This window comes from Xenia sp. Carnegie-2017, unplaced genomic scaffold, assembly GCF_021976095.1.
Source record: "Xenia sp. Carnegie-2017 unplaced genomic scaffold, XeniaSp_v1 HiC_scaffold_13, whole genome shotgun sequence".
In the NCBI taxonomy this organism is placed as follows: domain Eukaryota; kingdom Metazoa; phylum Cnidaria; class Anthozoa; order Malacalcyonacea; family Xeniidae; genus Xenia; species Xenia sp. Carnegie-2017.
The window spans coordinates 7,178,688-7,203,676 of record NW_025813436.1 but is presented as its reverse complement, the minus strand read 5'-3'; the positions used below and the strand labels follow the sequence as shown (position 1 = coordinate 7,203,676).

Here is a 24,989-nt window from a genome sequence, read left to right as displayed (position 1 = left end):
GTTTGCTGTCGTTAAATTGTGAGTTGACGTTAGCATACTAGCTGGTGTTTTATTCTAAACTCTACCAATTCTACTGAGACCTTTTTAGTGGAAAAACGTTTACAAAAAATATTTTGAACTATGTGATGTGCATCACAACACTATTTAACAGTTAGCACAACCATGGGATGAAGCAATTGCTAAGGAGAACTACATTAATAGACATATTTAGCATAATAAACAATAGTTATTGTATGTGCCACGTAATATGTTGGCATTGTGTGATGTGTTAAGAATCAAGTTTGAACTAAAACATCAACAGTACAAAGAGACGAAAATTCTTAGCTGGACTACCTGTTTCCCCTGGTTTTCTTTTTCTTGATGCAATTTAAAACCGAGTGAGAGGGTTCTGATATACATCACCACTGAAAAAACTTGAGAATTTTAACAAGCCCCCTTCCTCTACACTCCTAGTTCTTCTTTGACATGCATGAAAGTCGTTTTGTCGCCTGATTTCATTGGCTGGTTTTGATGAGCTACTACATTCTAATTGGCAAAATATAATATTTCAAAATAGTAAACAGTGATGTCAGTTCCAATAAAAATGTATGTGAAATACTTTCATCAATATTTTTTCCCTAAGCTAGTAAATACATTATATCTGATGAGGTAAACAACGAAACTTTCTGTTATCTGCAAAAGACGCTCTCTTCAATGACAAACCTAATTGATCAACCAATTAATTGGTTAGTAAATCGATTGATCGGCCAATAATGAAATGAGATCAAACAATAAACAGATTATTTGAATATTGATCAATCGCATTAAAAAATGTAAATTTATTCAAAATTATGGGCTATCAGATAATTATAATCGATCTTTGTGTCTACTTTCTTGCCAAGCTGCAATGCTACATGTCCACTTAATGTGTACCTTTATGTCAACTTTTGTGTCTACCTTTTTTTCTACCTTCATGTCTACCTTTATGTCTACCTTTCAGTCTACTTTTACGTCTACCTTTGTGTCTACCTTTACGTCTACCTTTATGTCTACCTTTCTGTCTATCTTTATGTCTACCTTTAGGCCTACCTTTATGTCTACCTTCATGTCTACCTTTATGTCTACCTTTATGTCTACCTTTATGTCTATCTTTATGTCTACCTTCCTGTCTACCTTTCTGTCTATCTTTATGTCTATCTTTATGTCTACCTTTATGTCTACCTTCATGTCTACCTTCATGTCTGCATTCATGTCTACCTTTATGTCAACTTTTGTAAGTTTCGTGTTGTCTACCTTTATATCTATCTTTATATCTACCTTTATCTACCTTTATGTCTATCTTTGTGTCTATATTTGTGTCTACCTTTTCGTCTAACTTTATAAATGTTTACCTTTGACTCTAACTTTTTGTCTACCTTTATGCCCACCTTTTTTATATGCATTTATGCCTATCTTTTTTCTATCTTTATGTTTACCTTATGTCCATATTTATGACTAGTTTTATGTCAACCATTTTGCATACACAGGGGAAGGCTTTAGGAATTAGGTAATAAGGCAAACCAGTAAAAAATAAGTTTGTAGGAATTCAAACTAGAGTTCTGAGATTTAAACTAAAGTTATGAGTTATGTTTATTAATATAAGGAATAGAATTGAGAGGCTAAATTGTGTAAGAGAAGTTATCTATTGTAATGAAGATGGTTGTAAAGCGCACCCAGTTCCTGTGATAAAGCGGCACTACAAATACGCAAAATAAATTACTTTATATGCAAGCCATTTTTTTTAGCCATAGTTATGATCATCTTGATGTTATGTTGGTGGTTTCCATTGAACTATTTACTAATTTTGTCCCACAATACGTTTGCAGCTATCTGAATTTGCGCAAACATTCCTTCTTCACGAGAAACGTCTTTAGTGTTAAAATTTGCGCCAGCAATGATCTGAAAAATATAACAAAATATCATTCACAAATTAGCTACAGCAAAACATTTTCTCTGGGAAAAATATAAAAATTCCTGAAGGAATGCCATGCTTTTACTTTCTTCGCAACTAAATTATCTCCTCTGTACACTCCTGGTCACTTCAGATATTGTATTTTTCAAGAAAAAATAGTTAAACACAGGGATTTTCTAAGAACAAAACATCAACCCAAACTAAAACACAAATGACCCAATTCTATCATTTAAAAATAGTTGCAAGTGTGAACTAAACGCACAAAATCATGACACAAACAACTTACTTCATTAATGTTTCCTCTGTTGATATCCTCTCGCATGGAGAGCAAGGCCATCGCATGCTCACTAGTAAAATTCTTGAATTCGCTGGCTACACTCTAAAATGGATTAATCGAAGCATCTTTTACCCAAAGCAAAATGAACAGAATTATGGTTGCTAGATTGTCTTGTTGGAAAGAATATCGTAAACACTTACTTGAATCTCAAGCGACAAGATTTCAACGTCCTTCAATTTGATAATATCGGATAACATTGGAATGACAGAACATTTTTCAGTTATCTATAATATTTATAAGAAAATAAATACAAAAGTTTATAAGATAAAAACGATGCTGATAAGGACGATTTGAAAATGCCCCCAAATGTTTTAAACTTTGGATCTCCAGCAATGACAAACTGTTTTTCAAGCCAGCTATTATTACTGTTATTGATTCATTGTTGCAACACTAAAGAAGCAATAACAAAATCTTCTTTTTAAACCTTCTGAAATTATCTGCATATTTTTGGTTTATTGTTTATTATCTATTATTGGTTTTATGGTTTCTACAGAAGGATACCCGAACAAACTATCTTTGAAAGTTTGAAAAGCTCTATCAATTCCTAATGATTATTCCAAGATGTATAAAAATTACATTTCAGTACAATATAATAAAATTTGATAACTACTATATAAAGCTTTAGCTCGAAGTTATAGAAACCTTTTCTGGGTCTACTTGAAGCTTGTTGAACGTTTCTGTGATTTTCTTTGCTTCTCTTTTGATCTGTTCCGCACCCTTTATTCTTTCATTGTAATCTTTAAATCTCATTCTCCTATGTCAGAACATATTGCAACATTAAAAAAGAGTACCATAAGAATGATGTTTTTCTATGATAATCATTATGATCTCATTATTGCCATTATTGCATAATCAATACCATCAGCACAGCAAAACTGCGAGGAGTATCAAAGATATCTTTACTAATCATACGTAACAAAGTAATTGTCTACCATCAAAACTTTCATTTTTTGCATTTGAACGCACCTCTCAGTCATAGCACGGACATATTCAAGTACAACTCGGTCCAAGCACGATAAAAGAAGATATTCATGCTGTCTACAAACGAAAAAGTACCAAACTTAAAACAACTTTACAGAGTCTCGATCAATCACAACCAGGTTCACTTACTTTGGCATGATGTGAGTAAAATCACTATTATAATCTTCGATCGTAGCAAGAATCGTCTCAACGTGGACAGCAACCGTGTACCTTTTATAGGAAAACCAATTATATTTTTAAACCTTCATAACTTTTTATTGTATAACGATGTTTTCATTTATTGATTAATTTTTGAAACTTTGTCGGAAGAAGAAGGTAGACGATATGTCTTAACACCAACAACACTGTTTGTATTACAGTATTTAATAAATTTTGGGAACAATATTCAAATTTTACACAGAGAAATTTAAAGGCAAAAGGTAATATTTCGACAATATTGTATATGTATTACAGAATTGAAAACATTTTATGAATCATAATAGTACGCCCTTATAGAAAAATAAAAAACTGGTATTATCATAACTTACTTTCAAAATAAAAACATCACAAAATACTCAAAATAAACTAAACATATTGTACCAGTGCTCTCGTGTCATTATCTTCTTGAAATGATCTTCAGTGTCCATAAACACTTCCTCCAATAAGAAATCAGAGCTACGTAGAGTAAAAAAGACGTTAACAAATGTCTGTAAACAACAAAAGTAAAACATTTGCAAGCGATGATGGTCAGGCAATTGAGGCTCCGACTTCAAATTAATAATTGTGAAGAAATAAATAAACATTTGTCGATAATAATAAAAATGATCATGACTAAATCAATAATAAGAAAGAAAAACTTCAATACGTAATAACAATTTAATTATTCTCACCATTTCTTTGCCAATTCGTTAAAACAGTCAAAAAGTCTTTTGAAACTTTCTTGTTCTTCGTCCTCAAAATTTCCTGGTTTTAGTTCCCCACTCATTCGATCCTAAATAGATAAAAACGTCGCAATATAAAGATTACAAAAAACTGAAAGATTCTAAAATGACAAAAAATAAAAAAAATATATATGAAAAGGTCCGTTACAATTAAAACAAATATTTAAGTCATCCACATAAAGTAATTCAGGCATACAAACTATTTATTCCACGAAAAAAAATATTTCTAGAAATCACAAACAGAATTTCCACTTACTTTTAATTGTATTGTAAATTCTGCACACTTGAGACAATTGTTAGCGATAGCAACCTAGATAAATATGCGTAAAAGTCAATCCTCAAGCATTTGCAGCCCTTAGGTGAATGAAAATTTGCTCCTTTATCAGAGAATAACCATATAATGGCAATATTTCGTTACAACCCTCCGTTCTCAGATTGTTCAATGTACAAATTATAATACAGCATACACTCATCAAAGATCACACATGTCTCAACGCTAACATGTACGAAATTATAGTTTAATTAACTTACCACAAACTGAACATAATATAATGGTTCGTTCCTGTCTAGAAGATGTTTTTTCTGATATGAATACACGGCCTCTATACCAAATGCAGCACATGAACAATGCTTTATTAAGGAGGACATAAAAAGAACTTTATGTAATAACGTACCTTCGTATTTTCTTTGAAACTCTTGCATTGCTTCGATACATGTTTCTAAAATCTAAAATATAAATTGTACAAATGAAACTTTTTCCTTGACGAAATTTCGACCTATAAATTTCACACGAGAAAAACAACAGGTTTTAGATTATTTGAAAATATAAACTAAGATAACGTGTGTCAGTGTAGGTAGTGATAAATGAACAACAGAGAATGAGAACAGTCTTTACACAACCTAAAATATAAACTAAGATAACGTGTGTCAGTGTAGGTAGTGATGAATAAACAACAGAGAATGAGAACAGTCTTTACACAACCTAAAATATAAACTAAGATAACGTGTGTCAGTGTAGGTAGTGATGAATGAACAACAGAAAACAAGAACAGTCTTTACACTACCTAAAATATATAAACTAAGATAACGTGTGTCAGTGTAGGTAGTGATGAATGAACAACAGAGAACAACAACAGTCTTTACACTACCTTAAATAGAAACTTAGATAACGTGTGTCAGTGTAGGTAGTGATGAATGAACAACAGAGAACAACAACAGTCTTTACACTACCTTAAATAGAAACTTAGATAACGTGTGTCAGTGTAGGTAGTGATGAATGAACTACAGAGAACGAGAACAATCTTAATACGTCACAATCCAAATATATAAACGATGATAACGAAAAAGGAAATGAAAAAAACAGTGAATAACAAATATACAATGTAAAATTTCATTCCCTACCTTGATTTGACACTCTTCGCCAGCTAACGCACCAACTTTAATCTTAAAAGAAGATATATAAACCAAAATGATCGAGTTGAACAACAAAATAATTTTACGTATACATAAATGATGATAAATAAGAAATCCTTACGATAGTACATAACTAGTGTCTTCGAGAGAAGTTGCATTAAAATATCTTACGTTTTGATCAACCATTTGAAAGAGAAAAACCGGAAGTGGCGTAATAAAATAGCCTTCACCATCGCTGTCTGGTAACGACGACTCGTGCCAGTCTTTCATATCAGTTTGCGCTAAGCGTTCCATCCACTCATTAATGTTGCTTGATGTTGTCTTAAAATATCTGTAATAAAGATTAACTTTTCATGATGTAATTGTTCAACCTAGAGCACACTCACAGCACAAGTATCTAGTATATATAGATTTTCATCTCAAAGATCATACAAACACTCACGTTTCTCTGAGTTTTATGAGAATTTCTGGTTTAAGAAGTGGATATAAGGTACGTGCATCAATCTGGAGCTCAGGATGCATCATCAGACTTGGACCACTAAATTTTAACAAATAAAATACACTTTTGATCTTTTTGTGAGAGCAATATAAATCACTCGAAAACAAAACACATGCAGAACATTACACGGTAGAATAACAAAGCTTATTGGTAATTTATTAGAGTATTTACATCTCGGGCGCAGCTTAAATCCACACATATCGGGAAAAAGAAAAAAAGGCTAAAATGATATAGCATGAAACTATAGCATTTGTTGAAAACTTAACGAAAATCTTACTTAGCAAAGGACCTTTTTATAATTCGCCTTTTCACAAACATACACATATGCAGTTCAACCATCCGTCAAAAATGATTATTATTGTATTTAGTTAACAAAAAGTCCGTCTTATTTGTACACTTTCCATTTCCTAAAAGCAAGACGCTTCAATACGTCTTTCAAAGCAAAACAACCCGCGAACTCTGCAGTTCACTTTTGTTAAACCTTCTGTGCAAACCAATCCTTACTCGTATTCTTTGAGCCATGTCAAGATACTAATGCATTCGTCAGACTTGAGTTCACGATCTTCCATGTTCAGTCTATCTTCCATAGTCGCTGGCTCATCATTCGTTGTAACTATAGTTTCCAGCTATATCGCAATTATTGAAACATGCGTTACAAAAACCTAAATCTGCACGAAGAAAAAATATACAAAACTGAAAAATTCTCACTCGCCATTTTTGAAAGCTCCCTGTGGTACATTTGCACGTATTTGTCGAAAATATTATAATATGGCGGAAAACAAGGTTGACAGGACGTCTAGTTTGATAAAGGATAAAACTGGATCATTAAAAAAGACCGTTATTTCATCTGTATGAAAATTTAGAAAGACGAAATAATCCAATAACATATACCTTTATTACACGTAAATCTTCGACCATTATTTGTCTAGTTCTTTCTAAATGTTTCACCAACCACATTTTATCTTTGGCACGCTCATCCAGCTTAATATCAAGACTTACAAACCTGTGTACAATCAAAAAATATAAGACTTCATCAACAAGCTAAATTTACCCAACCAAATCAATCCTAATCTAACCAGAATTTGCAAAGATGTAATCTAGCAAAGTACAAACCAACCTGTACGCCACAGTCTCCTTCAGAGTTATCTCTAATTTGCCTCTTAGTTTTTTTGGGCGTCCGGGAGGTAGGAACCCAGTTCTCACACGTCTTTCCTCAGCACGTTTATCTGCCCTATAATGAAAGTGTGATGTATGTCATATGTTGGCAAGATGAACAATCATTTATATAATCATTCATATAACAACGCTAGTGAAAGAGAGATAAGGCAAACATTGCATAGTACAAAGATGGATTGCATAGTACAAAGATGGTTTTCGTTGGTCATAGGAATGAGAATGGCGTAGAAACAATCAACGAAAGTGATTTAAATCCACGAAATACAATGTTATTTCTTGCGCTTTTAGAACGTATAATAGCACACAACTAAACACAATTCAACTTAATCTTGTAACCATCGTTAGTCTAGCCAAATAGCTAAAATTCACTTCATAGTAAAAACGGCGAACCTTTCCTCGCGTTCAACAATTCTCAGGACGGACACAAGTTTTGCTGGATCAACTCTTACAGTGCTGAGTATTCTTTGGAGAATCACTAACAATTGCTTCCATAAATTATCCTGTGAAACAATCAACATTGAAAAAATTCGTCAATAAGTCTATAATTGAGAGAAAGAAAGAGCAATAGTATAAAGTCTGAAGATTGAAGCACATAGCTATTGCATGTATGTCGGGCATTTCTTAACTGTAAGATACAAAGTATGGTAAACCTACCGAACATATTTTAATCCCTGAAAAATATCCCTCGACAAGCTACAGTAAAACAATATTAAAAAATCTTTTAAACAACGTTAATTTCAAAATGAAATCTAAAAGCCCACCCTCCTAAAACTAGTCTCCACATGAGCCCTGAACGCTACCTTCCAGAGAAGTTCTAAATCCCTTAAAAAAAGTCCAAAAGCATTCCTACAAAATATCTCTAAAATTACGCAATAAAAACATTCTGAAACACTTTCGAAGAACTTAGGAAACCTTTGAGAAAGCTTTAAAGACTAACGTAAATAACACCATTGATGTATACAAAAAGGAAACAGGACTTCCATGCAGCCAAAGAATCTTCATGACAACTAAAATGGCTATTAATGATAGCATGCAAGAAAATTAACTCTTACATTTGCCTCTTTCTTCGTTGCTCCTTTGGTTTTTCCATTCTATAAACTTCTAATAGTACTTCATCACGCGTTGCTTCGAGTTCTGACAATCTTAAGGAAAAAAAGATTGAAAGCAAATTACAATTATACTTCTGAAAACCTTTCTCTGAACTGAATTTTTCTAAGTACTTTTGATGAGCCTCCAGTAGTTTTCCGTTTTGAATGTATTCCTCAGTCAGAATAACATTTGTTGGAACTTCAAATATCTGATTCAAATGTCGGCAAGCTTTGTCTGCTTCGTGATGCTTGACATGACATTGTTTGATTTCATCCAACTCCTCACCAAGGTTGGTGCACGATCGAAAAATTTCGTCAACCTCGTTCATACTATGAATAATGGATTGGTTTTTATTACAGGAGAATGTAATGGCCAAGTAGAAGCAGGGATAAGAAAATAATAGTGGGATAACAGGTAGTAATGGGATAACACGTGGATAAAAAAATGGTGGTGGGAAACATGGATAAGAAAATGGTGGTGGGATAACATGTGGTGGTGGGATATATGGATAAGAAAATGGTGTTGGGATAGTCTTACAAATGTTGGGCAACAGCAACTGGATGAACTTCACTGCTCAACTCTCTTGTAAAAACATGCTAAAATAACATACTTACTTTTTTTATTTGCTTTACATCCTGAAGAGCACTAAAAGAACATGTTAAGATTTTAAAACAATGAAAAAGCTCTGTGGTATTAGACAACATTGGATTGTGGTTTCATGGATATATCACAAGTTTGTTGTTCCTACAACATCCATTAACTTCCTATAAAGTTCTTACACATGAAATTTAATTTATATATGCATAAGTTGTTTATTGAAATTGCTCTTGCAATAGAAAAAGCAGCATTCTATTGCATAAATTCAACAAATCAACTTTATTATAGAAAGACTGGTATACATATGGCACAAACTTACATTTGAAGCTGATGCAAACCAGATCGAACATCATCCAATTGCGATTGCACAGCATTTTTTAGACGTGCCTCCACAGAAGCCTGAACAGATAAAAATTTTTCAACAACTCATTCAATGCATAAAAGCACATAAACAAAAAACTTCCCAATGATTCAGTCTAACCTTATTTCTCATCATTCGACGTCGGTATTGTTCTACTTTATCCAATTGTTCTGGATGCTGAAATTAAGTAGCTTGAAACTTGAATAAATTTGATTAAAAATTTGTGTTGTCCAGACTGTTTAGATCAACAATTCATTGTGTAATGAAACAACAGTAAGCAACACAAAAATCCAAATACAAGGATTATAACATTTTTGCAGTTGTCGATAGTACAAGTTAGAAGAATCCTGTGATGAACTGTTGATGTTGACAGAGACAACCTTAGCAGAAGTGATCTTCTATGTCAAGTGAAGACTTGACTCCAAAGAGGACTACCCTAAGACTTTTGAAAAATCAGCCAAAATCAAACATCAACAATCCTTCTCAGGACTCTATTGACATGGACGATACTTCCGAGTTGAAACAATTCACTTTACAAGGATCATATCAAGAATCTCGTTATCTCAGGAGTAAAGACTATAATAAACTTATAGCAACGATTTTCGAAAACACGGTTACCCACATCTAATAATTACTTTCGATTAAAATGTGCTATGAACATGATCTGATATTCACTCAATAAATAATGAAATGAATGAGAAGGATTCTGGACGAAAATCTAACTATTATATTTCACAAACCTGTAAATAACCACCGACTGTTTTGATCGCATTGTGCAAGGCTTCGGCCTTCGCTTTATTGAGATCAGCATCTTTACACACAGAGCTGTTCATGGCATAAGAAAAATTAACTTGTTTTCGTATTAAACTGATATTTCAAAATAGTTTGGTGTTGGTCACCTATGACATACGGTAATAAATCATTACATACCGCCCTCTAATAAACGCCCCCCAGCGGAGCTACAGGGATTACATACCGTCTAGTGTGTACCATTTATTTTTCAAGAATAAACGGCGAAGAGCGCTAAAATTACCCTCAAAACACTGGTTCAAGTTCACTCTTAAAAATATTATGAAAATGTTCTTGCTTTCACAGTAGGCAAAAATATCTTCACCCTGCTTTGAGAAAAGTTCTTTTTCGCTCCTACTTCAGGGAGTGCTAAAAATAGCTATCTTGAAAGAAAATAATTTAGAGGGGAGGAGGGCACATATTCATATATGCTTGCTATTTTCCAGTGATTTCAAAAGAACTTGATATGGCAGAACATAAATATATAAATATGTTTGCAACACCAATGCAGATCAGTGCTTGATAAATGACTCCCTAAATTAGGTAAAACTGGGAAAAGTGAAAAATACTTTGGCAAATGATATTTTTCAAGTCCCCCAAACAAAATTATCCAGAATACAGTCATAAAGTCAAAAAAACAAGCTAGAGTACCACTTTATGCAACATGATTTAATTATGACATATTCTTAGAATGTTCAAGCTTTCATTTCTTGCTTTTCTTTGCATTACAGTGGTGGTCAGCAAACCTTGTGATGCCATGATTTCACCAATTTCATCTTTGTGGGAAAAAGTTAAAGTTTTTAGCATTTTGCATTTACAGTTTAAAAGTGTGCACAGACTTGCCTGGCTTATTTTCCTTTGAAACAAGTAGATAGAAAACACCGTTCTTCGAGAGGATTTCTGACACTCTTGGAAACAGCTTTTCCATGACCTATACATGAAATTTTATTATTTAATTAATTGAGTACCAGCATACTCAGTTAATTATTATAAGTTATATTTTCAAGCACCCAACAATACAACAACAACACACAAAGAATACACATGGTCAAATTTACCTCTCTACCATTTTCCCCACCAGCCCATGCTGCAGAAATACCATCTGAGATACCTGTGACAAATTGATATGAGATATTGTTAAAACTATGCAGAATTTAGTCGGTATGCTAACAAAGCAATTTAGTATGCTCATCAACCTAATGTCTGATAGTAGTTGGTACTTAAATAACTTGTAGTAAATTACTAAATAGAAAAAGGTACTTTAAATAAAATAAAGAGTCCAGAGGATTATCTAAAACATGGCATATACCTCTTCTGAGGGAGTAACAACATATGGAGGATTAAACAAAATAATGTCTACTTTTTGGTGAGAACGAAAATTCAATCCATCAACCTATAGAGAAGCATGGATATATTCCATTGACATCAAAATCAAATAAAACAAAATGTAATATTTCCAAATGACTCCAGGTAAATGCTAACCATATTTGTGTTAACAATACTAATGTTCACCCCATTTCTGAGGGCAGTTTCTTGAGTACAACAACAAGCATTGAAATTAACATCTGTTGCTCTATAACAACCAAATATAAAATCAGTTTTAAGAAGATTATGTTTGTGTATGATCACAGAAAACTGGAGAGTTGCCAGTGTGGTAACAAATGTAAAATAGTAATTACAGGTAGTATATTAGTCAGAGGTTAAATCCATAGCCAGAATGCAATAGACCCACTATATTAATGGCGAGGTTCATACTCAACGGAACATTGGATCAAATATCTATACTAACATATAGTGTAAATTTTTCCAAGTATTGACGCGATAAAAGTTATAATTACACCACTTCCACAGCCTATCTCCAAGCATACTGTAGGTCTAAAATGAAAAATTAACGTGTTAATGGCTGGTACAGCAGTTTTGTAAAATTGTAATACTGTATCCAAACTTACTTCAACGATTTAATGAATTCAAAATCCTTTTCCAAAGCATCCAGCATCAAGAAACTATCCTCACTAGGTTCATATACGTCTTTGTAATTAAAACATGTTGGTAGTTCGGAGTTGAAAACATGAATCATAATAAAACACAAAAGCATTCAATTGTAACTCTAGATTGTTTCACACCAAATCTGAAAAATATCTACTATTTTCATATCAGTTCTTTAATATATACAATAAAATTTGTATGTATCTAAATAATATTATGTTTTTGCATAATTAATCTTTATTTTAACATACAGCCGTTGATGGGCAGGGAGAAACATATATATTTGGATACAATCTTGCATATTATCCCTCGAGATCTTCGTTATCGACAGATTCCAAATAATGCTCGTAAGCTGTTTGTAGATATCTGTGATCGTGTTCAGAGTAAGAACCTCGGTTTACACGACCATCAATTTCCTGCTCTTCATCAAGCATTTCGCGGACATTTTCTTCAATACCACCTTAAGAAATTAAAATAAATACGCATTTATCCATTTATTGGTACGATGTGAATGTAATAATGAAATTTAAAAAAAAAATAATGAAAGAAACTTTACCAACAACTTCAGCAAAACTATACGTGTGAACGTCCACAGGTTGTGTAAGCCAAGTGTGTCGTTGTAGATCCTGTATGACAGCACGATACTTGGGATCTGGATGCAACATCCAACAGATTAGGAGCATGAGATCTGCAAGATTATACTAAAATTGGAGGAATGTATTGAATAAAGCATTTACTATAGGCTTAAACATAATGAAATAATTAATCTGCGGTTGTTTGAACAATTTGCTTAAATATGATTGATTTTCAACAAAATGAAACAATAAGCCTGATAACCTTGAGAAACAGTAAAAGGAGGACGAAGTTCCGATCTAATAGTTTCTTCAACATCATAGAAAGGATTTTCACCAAATATCAATGTGTACAATGTCACCCCCATTGACCAGATTTCCAATTCTGGCCCTCGATACCTGTAAAATAAACTTGAAGCTTTCGAAACATGAAAACCTCATTTGAACTAAATATTAAATTTGGTCAACCTATTTCCAAGGAGAACTTCAGGTGAGCAATATTCCATAGTACCACAGAACGTAGAAAACAACTTGTCATCTTCCATCATTGCAGCAGAACCGAAGTCAATTAACTTGACCGTAAACGTTTCATCCAAAATTACATTCTCATCCTTGGAAAAAGTGCGACTTACAATGTAAGAAATTATTTAATACACGAATTATATTTCTCAAATTACAGAATTTATTAATTTGAAGTAACACCCGGGTTCAAACCATTTACTTTATAAATGAGCACCTCGATGTGCAGTTTTGAAAATATGAGCAAGCCAAATCTAGAATTCTCGTATTTTTCATTTTTTTTTATCAAATTTGAGGTTACTTTGCATAATTCAATACCCTGAGTACAATGTCTTCATCTGAAGTGATTTTATGTTCAAACTTCAGTCCAAATATACTCCAGTCTAGTGTCTTTATCAGAGACGATCTGATGTCAAAACTTTAGTCAAAACATACTTAGTGTCTTCCATAGAAGTGAGCTACCTAGCTCATATTAAAATTGAAGTTAATGTAAATTCCGTAATTTCTCACCAATAAGAGTAGTTTTGTGATGAAACCTTTATACATACCACACATGCATACCTTAACATCGCGATGGACAATATTCTTGGAATGAAGATATGCAACGGCGTCAACGACCTAAATTCAACAGAATAAAGTATTTAAAGACAACACAGTCATTGATGTGATACATGAAAAAATTTAATGACGACAAACCTGTCGAAACAAATAACTTGCCAATGCCTCGTCCATGTTTGGTTGTCGATCAATAAATTCAAACATGTCCATCCCACCACCATGTTTTTCCATTACGAGTTGAAAGAAATCTTCGTTTTCGAAGGCATCTATCAGCTACAATAAATTTAATGCAGTAAAGGTTAACTCTTGTAGCTACACTGAATACAGGACATTCCTCTAAATCGATTTTATAATACTAGTTCAACTTTCCTGTTACAACTAAAGCAGATCAAAACGAGCTACACGATCATGATTAACGATATAACAACAACACCAAAACGATAACACAACCCCAATAAGCCTACCTGAATAATGTTTGGATGTCGAAGTTTTGTCAACAGCGATATTTCAAAGGGAACGGTGCCAAGAACAGGATCGTCTTTCCAAGAACCTTTTAAAACTTTGTCTTTATGAATAAACTTAACCACCACCTACCATGTAAGTCAATAAAAATCGATCTTATTCTTGAAAAAAATTTTCCTCGGAAAATGCCAGTTTTCCATAAAAAAATAAAGTCGCTCCTGTAAACCCCCAATTATGAAACGAGAGAGACGAGATTGAACATTTTTGTACATGTAACTACCTCTAGATTGTCTGATTTTCTTCTTGCAAGTTTCACAAAGCCAAAAGCGCCTTTACCAATAGAATCCATTGTAATATACCTTTCGTTATATCTACCTCTGCCAGGCGAGTTTTCATCTTTCAAACTCAGTTCATTCATTGATTGACCGAGCTATAAACAAGAATTTACTGAGCTAAACACGTTCACTACAGATTCTTGATCAACAAGTTTGACAAAGTATTTCAAGACAAAATGTTTTTCTTAAAAATATTTTCCTGAACATTTCTCAAATGAACAATATTCTTTATTAACAACGTTCAACTGAATCTGCAACACAAATTTAAGCAAACCTCCTTTATTCCATTCACAGACGAGAGAAAAAGACTGCTATGACTTGAACCAAATGTATGATTTCCCTGTACGCATTTCACATCATCATCCTCGGTATCTTTGGATATCCAAATACAAAATAACACCTGGCCATCTTTAAGTTCAACTCTTTTGATCTAAAAGAGAGTAAGATTAATTCAAGAATCGTCAGTAAGGAAACTTAATTTAGGTGATTTTTTGTTCTGCAGTAAAATTGAATGTTCTTTTCTGGATCTCTAGGACAAAAAACAGTTAACAGAAAAGAAAGTTAAATTAGGTAAGGTTTTTCCTTCGCTGAACACAAAAGATCATTTATATATTATTATCTAACGGTTAAAAAAGGTCATTGGATTATCTATATGTTAGATACAAGATGTAAAATAGCGCACTACAGTGGTATAACTGATATCAATTTATAATATAAAATTCAATCACCTGAAACAAAAGGCCGAGAGAAGATCCATCCTTATGAAGAGCTCTTCCGACAAACATACCCTCGCATATTGGCTGAGTTGGAGACTGGACAGAAGGACTGTCACCAGCACTGGACATATTGGGAGTGGAAGTGAGAAGATCGCGAGGTCCGGATTTCTGAACAGGGATAGAACGCTGACCAGAAGTGCCGATGCTTCCGCTGTCAGGAGATGAGACAGGACGAACATCATTCTGATCTAATGTAATTGAAAAGAATTTTTAAGGCGACTCTTGTATTATACAAGCATCTCGTTATATCTATTTTAGAGATCAGTCTTAGTCGCAAGTAATTAAATTGATGTTAGACATATCCCAACGAGCAAAGAATAATAAGACTAATTGTTTAGGATACTTAAATGTCAGGGTTACACATTTACGTATATAAGTGAAATATTTTTTAGATTCAAAATGTATAAGCGCAACTAAAAACTTGAATCATCAAAAATTATTATCTTTGCACGATGGAAAATTTGAAGTCAATTTGAAGTACAAAATATGACAAATACACCATGAGCTAAGTAAAACGTATTTTGATTAATTCATATGAAACATTTTTTGTCTGGTACATTGACAAATCCTCAACATCATTCGACAAAGATGTGAAATACTTCATGTATCCCTGCGATCTTCACAAGAGAACTTTACCTTTCCCTCGCATTACTAGCATATCTCTGAATAAATCTTCTGCCGTGTATACACCTGAATCGTTTTCTCGTGTAGGAGACGAAACAGTTAGCAGCTCTTGAGGTAATTCATCATATTTTTCCAAAGGTAAGTCATGTGATCCCGCTGACAGCAATGAATCTTTGCTCTGTCCTTCATTTTTCTTCTCACACAACGGTGTCTTCACTTCATCAATATTATTCTGCGACGGGTTTCGTTCATTTGTCATGTCTAAAATTGAATTCGATCGGTCAATATCATGATGTGCGCGGTTATGCTTTGCGTTTTGCATACTAGGTGTTTTTTATTCAAAGCATTCTGCGAATAATCCAAGAAGAGGATTTTCATTTTAAGATGGGAAAGATGGGTGAGAGGAAAGTAAAGAAAAAGTTCAAAAATAAAAAACGCAAAACTAACCTTCTGAAAGACCCTCCTCTTCATGTTTAACTTTATCATACTCGCAATCTTGGGAATGTACCTCATTCCCATTTCCCTCAGCACCATCATCATCGTTTATTAAACTACTTTGACTGATACTACTTGGCGAACTATCTCCCAACGTGGCACGTGTACTATCTACTTCTGATAATTGTAAACCAACTCCAGTGACAAATAGATTACCAAGATCACCTAAGAAACAATGCTATAATTTACTCAAAACAATAAGCGCCGTGTCATGTGCAATGAAAAAGTTGCTGCAAACTTACGAGAAGTGAACTTGTAGAGATTTTTCACAGGTGAAAGATGCGTTTGGTCATGTTCAATTTCATTTTTTTCGCGCTGTTGAATGATGTTTTCTTAACGAAAAACAGCATTCAAGAAATTGGCTAAAATGTATTAAATAATAAAGATAAACTCACCACAACTCTTTGCACTAGCGGCGGGAGAGTCAATTTCCCTTGAGTAAATGACCGCGCTGCGTTTTGAAGTTAATACTCGTCCACTTTCACCACGTGACAAACGAGAAGTTATCTCGACATCGTCATCTTCATCTATTGGCGGGAATGGCATACTGCTGTCGTCAATTAGATCCATATGATCGTAGAAAGCTGGTACGAGCTCGGTGATTGGCTGAGGAAACAACATACAATGCTTCTTTGCATAGAAAAAAAATTTGTCACACAGCGAGCACATTCAATTACCTTCCCCACCAAATCCTCGTCAGTATAACCAAACAACATAAAAGTGAAGTTTTTATTACAACTGTAAATATCACCATTTGGAAGAACACTGATTAAACCGCTGATATTTGAAAACACCCAGACGATGGCAGAAAATGTAGACGATCTGCACTCGTCTTCTTTCACGGAGATGCTCAAAGGAAACGCGAAACCATCTTTTGTATGACCCGTTGCTTGCTGTTTTTCGATACTCTAAAAAAATATTTATGCAAAAAAAATCATGTAAGGCTGAATTTAATTTGGACTTGAATCGTTGATAGGGAAGGGAATAATAAAAGAAATAAAATGATTTACTGGTGGACAGGGAGGGGGCAAAAGTGGATGAAACAGGATTTACTAGTGGAGAGGATGGACAAACTCTGAATAAGACAGAGATACACTTCAATATTTACAAAAGAAATAATGTTTCTATTTTTTTCAAGAGCATAGTTCACATTGAACAATTTATGTTTTTACCATGTCGATTGGTGTTCCAACGTGTGGCAAAATAAACGAGGGAATGAGTTGTTTAACATTCATATGATTAAGTTCTTGTGACGACGAGTATCCATGCAGATATGCAAACTGCTCATCACATCCCAGGATTGAACCCTGAAGGAAAAACAAAAAAAAAGTATTCTCGCACAGAAATCTGCTTGATTCTCTGCTTCGTAAAATAAAATAGCATTATGAGCAAAGTATTCTAATGCACTAACTTCACTATCAAAAGTCATGTGAGCAGTTTGTCGTTCAACTGCCTCTAGGACAGCAATGCATCTTGGTTCCTCGTCCCAGATCACTTTCTTCATCCACAAAGAAACAGGAAAAACAACTCCGTTGCTGTCAACGGCTTCAAACTTAACAATGAAATGTAAGAACTCTTAGCAAGGAAACGAAAAAAATAGGTACAATTGAAGTACAATTAATAGCTGCAAGGGAAGTTCTTTTCCTCAATCGATAAAGTTATACTGGATATAGTTAATATGGTGACGTGAGCTAAAAATACTGAAGGTAGTGAAAGTATAGCAAAGGTGGTCTAAGTAAAGCACAGGTGGTATAAGTATAGCAAAGGTGGTATAAGTATAGCAAAGGTGGTCTAAGTTTAGCAAAGGTGGTCTAAGTATAGCAAAGGTGGTCTAAGTATAGCAAAGGTGGTCTAAGTATAGCAAAGGTGGTCTAAGTATAGCAAAGGTGGTATAAGTATAGCAAAGGTGGTATAAGTATAGCTAATGTTGTCTAAAGAGGACTAAGTATGTCTAACATTGTTTAAGTATAGCTTAGTATAGCTAGGATTGCGTAGGAAGGTATTACGTGTGTTCCTTTTTAACAACATATTGAAACACTTCAGGAAGGATCAGATACAGTAAATACCGCCACATACCACTTTACCGCTGACCATAACGACTGCACCACTGTCTTCGATATGCTGCTCGACCAAGGCTTCCTGCCGTGCTTCGTCACTTTTCGTAAACATCTTAGACATCTTCATTCCAATAAGATCATCGTGAGAGTAGGCAAACATTTCACATGCAACATCATTGGCTACTAATATCTCTGATGTCTTAGCGTTGAACGTTACGATTGCCTTGTTCTACAACGTAAATAAACAGCACGACAACATACCTACAATGAAATATTTTGTCGTAACTGTGTTTTGTAATTTGCAAAACTATCCACATTTACAATTAGTTGTTTTTCTTTGTGTACTACCGTGTACTGCCGTGTAGTGCCGTGTACTACCGTGTACTAATTTACCACCAACTGTGTTATGTTTTATAATGCAGATTGTATAAAGACTGTTTTATCTCTCTGTCTGATAGTTATCTTCTTAACTGATCTTCATTAACAACTTTAAATGACACACGCTCATCATAGTTTGTATTTTAGATAGTGTAAAGACTTGTTCTCATTTGTTCATTCATCACTACCTACACTGACACACGTTATCTTAGTTTATATTTTAGGTTGTGTAAAGACTGTTCTCGTTCTCTGTTGTTCATTCATCACTACCTACATTGACACACGTTATCGTAGTTTATATTTTAGATAGTGTAAAGACTGTTCTTGTTCTCTGTTTTTCATTCATCACTACCTACACTGACACACGTTATCTTAGTTTATATTTTAGGTTGTGTAAAGACTGTTCTCATTCTCTGTTGTTCATTCATCACTACCTACATTGACACACGTTATCTTAGTTTATATTTTAGGTAGTGTAAAGACTGTTCTTGTTCTCTGTTGTTCATTCATCACTACCTACACTGACACACGTTATCTTAGTTTATATTTTAGGTAGTGTAAAGACTGTTCTTGTTCTCTGTTGTTCATTCATCGCTAACTACACTGACATGTCCTATTTTAGTTTATGTTTTAGAATCTTAGTTTATATATTCTAGGTAGTGCAAAGACTGTATCTTCATTCCAGGTAGAGTCAAGTTAATAGACTTACAGGATTTCGAATGATAATTTTTCCTGTTGTTGATGCCATAGTTGTACCTCCAACATAGTTAAAAAATTGCCAAGATGAGCTCATTGACCCTTGAACATTATCAAACTCAGGAACACTGCTGCAAAAGCTGCCTTTCTGTGGTGACGTAGCAAAACAAAAGCTGTGGAGTGCATTACCTATATAAAATGAATCATGCAATGAAAAAATGATCACAAAAAGAAATGTATAGATTTTTTTAATGAAAATGGCTATAAATCAATAAGATATAGACTTATGCATAGTTTTTTTGCAAGGTAAAGATGCTACTTTTTAGATAAACCCTCAACAACATATCAAACACTTTTTCCATCAATCACATGTCCCTGCAGTCTCCACAAAATCCTTTCTCAGGTCAATTTAATGAATATAAATAAAGAAAGTTTTTACCTGTCCACTGTTCATCTACAACACGTTCTTTCAACTCCTCCTTTGTTCTTGCGCTTTTTCCATTTATCCCACTCCAGATCTCAGGTAGACTTTGGTTTGTTGGGATTTTTTGATCGGACATTGAATGACTCAAATGTGAACTTAAAAATAAACTCTTCTTAGATGTTCTTATTCTGTCCAAAGGTGACGAAGGCATATGACCAAAGATGGAACCACTGGAATTCAACAGGCTTGGGCATCGTGTAGGCATTGTCTTATTTAGAATCTACCTCGCATAATAAAAAATAATTTAACATTGTAAATTATTTTAAAATTATATTCATATCATTTCCAACAAATACAAGGTCAAACATTAGATTGATTATTATATGGGATTTTAACATTACGTTAACTCTTAATGACAACACAATATAGTGCAGTGAACAAGAAAAAAATTGCCATAAATAAAAACTGTAAATAATTTAACCGTCATCATAACAATGTGATGTTAATCTTTGCAAAAAATGACCACAAATACAATTCAGGAGAATCACAAATACTTTTTTTGACAATTGACAATTCAGAACCATAACATTTTAAAGGTGAAAACATTTAAGCGTTTTACTAATTGAAATATCCCAGTAAATTAGGAGTTGGGAGTCGTTTGCAAAGACTTTGTACTGATTGTATGAGAAAAACTTGCGAGCCAGCTGGCCTGCAGAGTCATTCGCAATTTGGCATGAAGTAATTTTTGCTTATCACCTTGGTTCTTTAAAGGGAAATTGTCCTTTCACAATACAAAAACATTAAAAATAAGTATGAACAAAATTAAAATATACATCAATGCAAATCATTTTCTTCTGACTGATCGCCATTACCTTTCGTTTGAAGTCTTTCTGGAGAGTGAAAAACTTTTGGCGAAACTTTTATTGTGACAAGACAATATTCTCAGTATTTTTCTTACCTGTCGTGAATTAATATTGCTAATAAATTCAGACGAAAACTTGTCAAAGGATGTAGATTTTTGATATAAAGGTACACTTTTAGCTCTGGGTGGCAAAGGTAATTTCTCCGGTTCAATTTCAGACGCCATGATTTTGTTTAAAATGCAGCGCGCATCCATTGGCAACGTCGTATTTGACCTTCGGATGCGAACGATACAGGTTCGGTACATTGTCGTAAATATTGTTCGATTTCAGAATGATTATAAACAGTGCTAAGTCAGCATTTTATTTTTCAATAATGTCCACGTGTGGTGTGATGCTTGGCATTTTGGACGAAGAAATTCCTTTGGTGGACGATGATCGAGTTGGTTGGATGACTAATAAAATTGGTGGAAGTCCTGTAAGTACGATTTTGATCTTTTTATGTCTTTTGCCATCATTCCTTAAAATTTAACAGATTTGAGATTGGATGTTTTAATACCATATGAAGAATCCCATGATTCTCTTATGATGGCTTTGGAATAAATATTTTAATTTTTTTGTACTTTAATAATGTAATATGTAATTACTGCTATGCAGTAAAACACAGAAAACCATACCGTTGTATAAGTATGTTGGTTTATACAGGCAATTGTTGATGAGCAACTGTCTACGTAATTTTTTTAAATCAATTGTTATAACTTGTCAAATTCATCGCAAACACAACAAATTACTTAGTAGCAATATTTTACAATAATAGAATTGGATGAATGAAACTCCTCATATCTACCCACAATGTGATATTTGTGGTAAGGATCTTCCTCTCGTCATCCAAATCTACTGCCCATTACTAAACTCACAATATCACCGAGTGTTGTATGTTTTTGGTTGTACCAATATTCCATGTTGGAACAAAAATGAAAGGTAATGGCTGGATAATGCTCATCTTTAAAACAAGGTTTAAAGGTTTTCTCTTAAATTTATTTACTTTTTGTATGGAAATAATAATTCTACTAGCAAAACATTGATGTTAGCAGTTACTTCTTGTAAAATCTAGTAAACAGATTTCTCAAAACATTTTTTTCAAAGCTTGTTTCACAATTTTTTCAGTTGGAAAGTGTTGAGAGGTGAAGTTGTGAGTGAACGAAAAAACATTAAGGTAATAAAGTAAATATTATGATTTTCTGCCAAGTCCACGTTAGACATTGATCACATGTTACATGTAAATTGCATTAGAACGAAGAAATTGTTAGTTCTCAAGAGTCAAAGACAAACAGTTGGTGTGATGACAGTGATGATTGGGGAGAGTAGGTAGCATTGTGTGGTAATTAATGTACAAAATACTAGTTTCAATCATCTATTGTAGCTTTTCTTGTTCACTAAAGAAATTCTTCTGGTATTTTAGACATGAAGAAATTGATGTCAATATGACGACTGAAATTACCGATCTTGAAAATCAAACTAGGAATCTTGAGTTAACATCAAAAGAACAAAATAATATATCATCTTTTTCTCAAACCTATCCAAACAAAACAACACCGAAAGTGTATTTCAAACCATATTTTGTGACAGTACTGAATGAATATGATTTGAATTCTCACACCAGCAAAATGACTCTATCAGAGAAACATTTGCTGGATGAATATAGGAAACGCGAGGGACTAAAAGATTTTACTGAGATTGAAAATAATTTTGTTGGGGCTAAATGGCAGGGGAGAAATATGAAACCAGTTGTGCAAAACCTGAAGATAAAATCTTCCAGAAGTTCAAGAAAAAACTAACTTTGTGTCCAGAACAGTGTATTAGGTAAATCTCTTCAACTAGTTCTCCTATTTCCAATGTTTTGACAGTCCACCTTTTCATAAAAAATTGTGTTGAAACTTGTCTAATCTTTTAAAAAGTTTTTAAGTTCATCACATTTCGACTAGTGGTATTCAAACACGAATGGTGGTTTGGTTTGATTTTGAAAATTGAATTTCTTATTTACAGGTATAAATGGGATGGAAAACCACTCCCCATGACATCACAGTCAATTGGAACTATCCCAGCATGCAGTACATGCGGGAGGAGAGTATTCGAACTACAGTTAATGCCAGCACTAGTATCTCACCTGAAGATTGAGAAGGACAATAGTGCGATTTATTTGAATAATGAAGATCTAAATGAGCACAATTGTACTGCAAATGAGCAGGACATCTTTTCATGGCAAAGAAATGTGAACTCAGCTTCTATAGAATTTGGGATGGTCTTCGTTTACACCTGCTCAAAATCTTGTTGGGAAGAAGGCAGGAGTTATCAACAGGAATACATTTTAGTCCAATCATATCCTGACCAATATCTTTTTAGAGATTTACAATAAATTCAAACGGTCATTTTAATGTTTTGTCACTATTTCTTATTTTTACCTTTCCCAGTTCCCTTAGCACGTGATTTACTGGTTGATGCAGTGTTCGTCTTACTTTGCCCCTTCTTTACCACAGATTTTGCATTCTTTTTAACTTTGAAAGTCTCGGCAATATCTTGATCACTTTCATCACTACTTACATCCATTTCTTCACCAACGCCAATCTCATCAGTTTCTAAGTTAGCGTTAGTGTTTTTTTTCGATTTCTTCTTCGCACCAACATTTGATGAATAAGGCGTAAGATGAGATCCTTTGTTATAAATCCTGGTAAACGCCGCTTTTACCTATAGAAATTTTAAAGCATTCACTGTCATGTACTGCAGATGTGATTTATTTCATGATTAAACACTTTCCTCTCGTAACATCGTATCGGCATGACAAAAAAAAGAAAATTCGAAGAAGTTTATCACCTTTGATTCAATCGCATTTTGAGGCTTTTGCATTCCATCAAACAGTCCGACTTCCATGATATTTTCCCAATCTTCTTTCAAAAAATTATAATCGTCCATAATCTGAATGACTTCGGCAACTTTAGAAGGTGCATTATCGCTGTTCTATGTAGAATGTAAAAAAGAACACAGTAAAGAGAATCATAAAGATAAATAATCGGAAGTGTTGATCAAATAATTGACCAAACCGTAGTTGTAAAAGAAAATGATTGACTTTATATTTCAAGTAACAAACAAGGTTCATTGGAGGCAAGCTTAAAATGCCAACTAGGGATCTAAGGATAGTATAAAGTTTCACCATTAATTTAAGAAATTATATGCAATTTTATATTTTGCACGACAATATGATATTTTCAATAATGCGTTTGCTATGTGTTTCAACGAAACGCGCCTGGCAATTTTGCATGAAAAATCCACATCCCAATGTTCAAAATCTGTTTTACTCTAAAAGATTTTTAGCGATATTATTTATTGCAGCCAGACATTTAAATACAAGAAGATAACCTTAGATCATGAATTAATAGAATTCAACTTACAGCATTGATTAATGGTCTGCTAAGGGCGTTTCTTAAATGAGGGATATAGTCCAAATTTAGTTCATTTTTGCTGCAGAAAATGCTGTAAAATAGGAGAAAAAAATATATAATAAGTTCATCGAAAAGTATCATTGCATCAATGTAAATCAACTTATCTAAACTAATGTGATAATGCGACATACAAAACTTGCCAAAAAAATGGAAAAAAACCCTGCAAAATCCTCCCTTTTCTGCTATTTTAAATGTAAATATACTTAATAATATGCAGCTGTACCACACTTGCTACGGTCGATCAGTCCCCAATGATTGAAACTCTGATTGATACCAAAATTCACTCAATATAAACTGTTTAAAATCTCACAGAATTTTCCATCCATGTTCATCACAAAACCATAGTATTATACCTCAATTGCGCGTGGCTAACTAGTTCCTGTAAAATTCTTGAGTTTTTAGAAGTTGTTGAATTCTTTCCAAGCCAGGAAGGAAACTCGATCCGGTGACCTATTCTTCCACGCATTACAGATCCTGGCAGGACGCAGGAGAAAAAAGCCTAAAGTAATTAGAAACTAGATCAATATAACGAGCAGTCTTTACACTATCTAAAATATAAACTAAGATAACGTGTGTCAGTGTAGGTAGTGATGAATGAACAAAAAGAACGAAAACAGTCTTTACACTACCTAAAATATAAACTAAGATAACGTTTGTC

General features: G+C 33.6%; 5 protein-coding genes across 6 annotated transcripts in view; 1 reads left to right on the top strand and 4 right to left on the bottom strand.

The window, feature by feature from the left end:
- Positions 1 to 1,583: 1,583 nt before the first annotated feature.
- Positions 1,584 to 22,911, bottom strand: LOC124433332 (exocyst complex component 3-like). Its single transcript, XM_046983094.1, is given in 28 exon segments — positions 1,584 to 1,917; positions 2,217 to 2,309; positions 2,408 to 2,491; positions 2,910 to 3,021; positions 3,234 to 3,305; positions 3,378 to 3,458; positions 3,828 to 3,902; positions 4,118 to 4,218; positions 4,425 to 4,478; positions 4,700 to 4,770; positions 4,843 to 4,894; positions 5,570 to 5,611; positions 5,753 to 5,912; positions 6,024 to 6,119; positions 6,585 to 6,706; positions 6,793 to 6,876; positions 6,972 to 7,083; positions 7,198 to 7,311; positions 7,647 to 7,756; positions 7,911 to 7,949; positions 8,309 to 8,330; positions 8,333 to 8,398; positions 8,477 to 8,877; positions 8,960 to 8,990; positions 9,262 to 9,341; positions 9,424 to 9,480; positions 10,044 to 10,237; positions 22,901 to 22,911. Coding segments are annotated over 27 exon segments (2,532 nt in total). The 5' UTR covers positions 10,137 to 10,237; positions 22,901 to 22,911; the 3' UTR covers positions 1,584 to 1,809.
- Positions 10,741 to 12,162, bottom strand: LOC124459559 (methyltransferase N6AMT1-like). Its single transcript, XM_047009019.1, is given in 6 exon segments — positions 10,741 to 10,868; positions 10,936 to 11,023; positions 11,151 to 11,203; positions 11,882 to 11,967; positions 12,042 to 12,132; positions 12,135 to 12,162. Coding segments are annotated over 6 exon segments (453 nt in total). The 3' UTR covers positions 10,741 to 10,761.
- On the bottom strand, positions 12,187 to 21,163 carry LOC124459557 (PAS domain-containing serine/threonine-protein kinase-like). 2 transcript variants are annotated; one of them, XM_047009015.1, is made up of 21 exons: positions 20,933 to 21,163; positions 19,990 to 20,254; positions 19,564 to 19,739; positions 18,496 to 18,705; positions 17,831 to 17,971; positions 17,592 to 17,726; positions 17,097 to 17,327; positions 16,815 to 17,025; positions 16,662 to 16,751; positions 16,372 to 16,584; positions 15,937 to 16,185; positions 15,253 to 15,488; positions 14,799 to 14,954; positions 14,470 to 14,619; positions 14,192 to 14,317; positions 13,866 to 14,000; positions 13,731 to 13,787; positions 13,119 to 13,261; positions 12,916 to 13,049; positions 12,635 to 12,766; positions 12,187 to 12,538 (listed from the first exon to the last, which is right to left on the bottom strand). In XM_047009015.1, the coding sequence occupies exons 1-21, from the start codon at positions 21,140 to 21,142 to the stop codon at positions 12,381 to 12,383; spliced, it is 3,558 nt and encodes a 1,185-aa protein (XP_046864971.1). In that variant the 5' UTR covers positions 21,143 to 21,163; the 3' UTR covers positions 12,187 to 12,380. The 2 variants fall into 2 exon arrangements, with proteins under 2 accessions (XP_046864971.1, XP_046864972.1); XM_047009016.1 differs by lacking the exon at positions 16,662 to 16,751.
- Positions 21,169 to 23,269, top strand: LOC124459558 (programmed cell death protein 2-like). Its single transcript, XM_047009018.1, is given in 7 exon segments — positions 21,169 to 21,312; positions 21,652 to 21,815; positions 22,002 to 22,050; positions 22,128 to 22,198; positions 22,297 to 22,598; positions 22,601 to 22,697; positions 22,881 to 23,269. Coding segments are annotated over 7 exon segments (1,197 nt in total). The 3' UTR covers positions 23,251 to 23,269.
- LOC124433331 (replication factor C subunit 1-like) overlaps positions 22,674 to 24,989 on the bottom strand; it is a 10,043-nt gene continuing 7,727 nt past the window's right edge. Inside the window, 4 exon segments of the mRNA XM_046983092.1 lie at positions 22,674 to 23,579; positions 23,706 to 23,849; positions 24,281 to 24,362; positions 24,685 to 24,830. Of these exon segments, the coding sequence (XP_046839048.1) occupies positions 23,280 to 23,579; positions 23,706 to 23,849; positions 24,281 to 24,362; positions 24,685 to 24,830 (672 nt within the window). The 3' untranslated portion in view covers positions 22,674 to 23,279.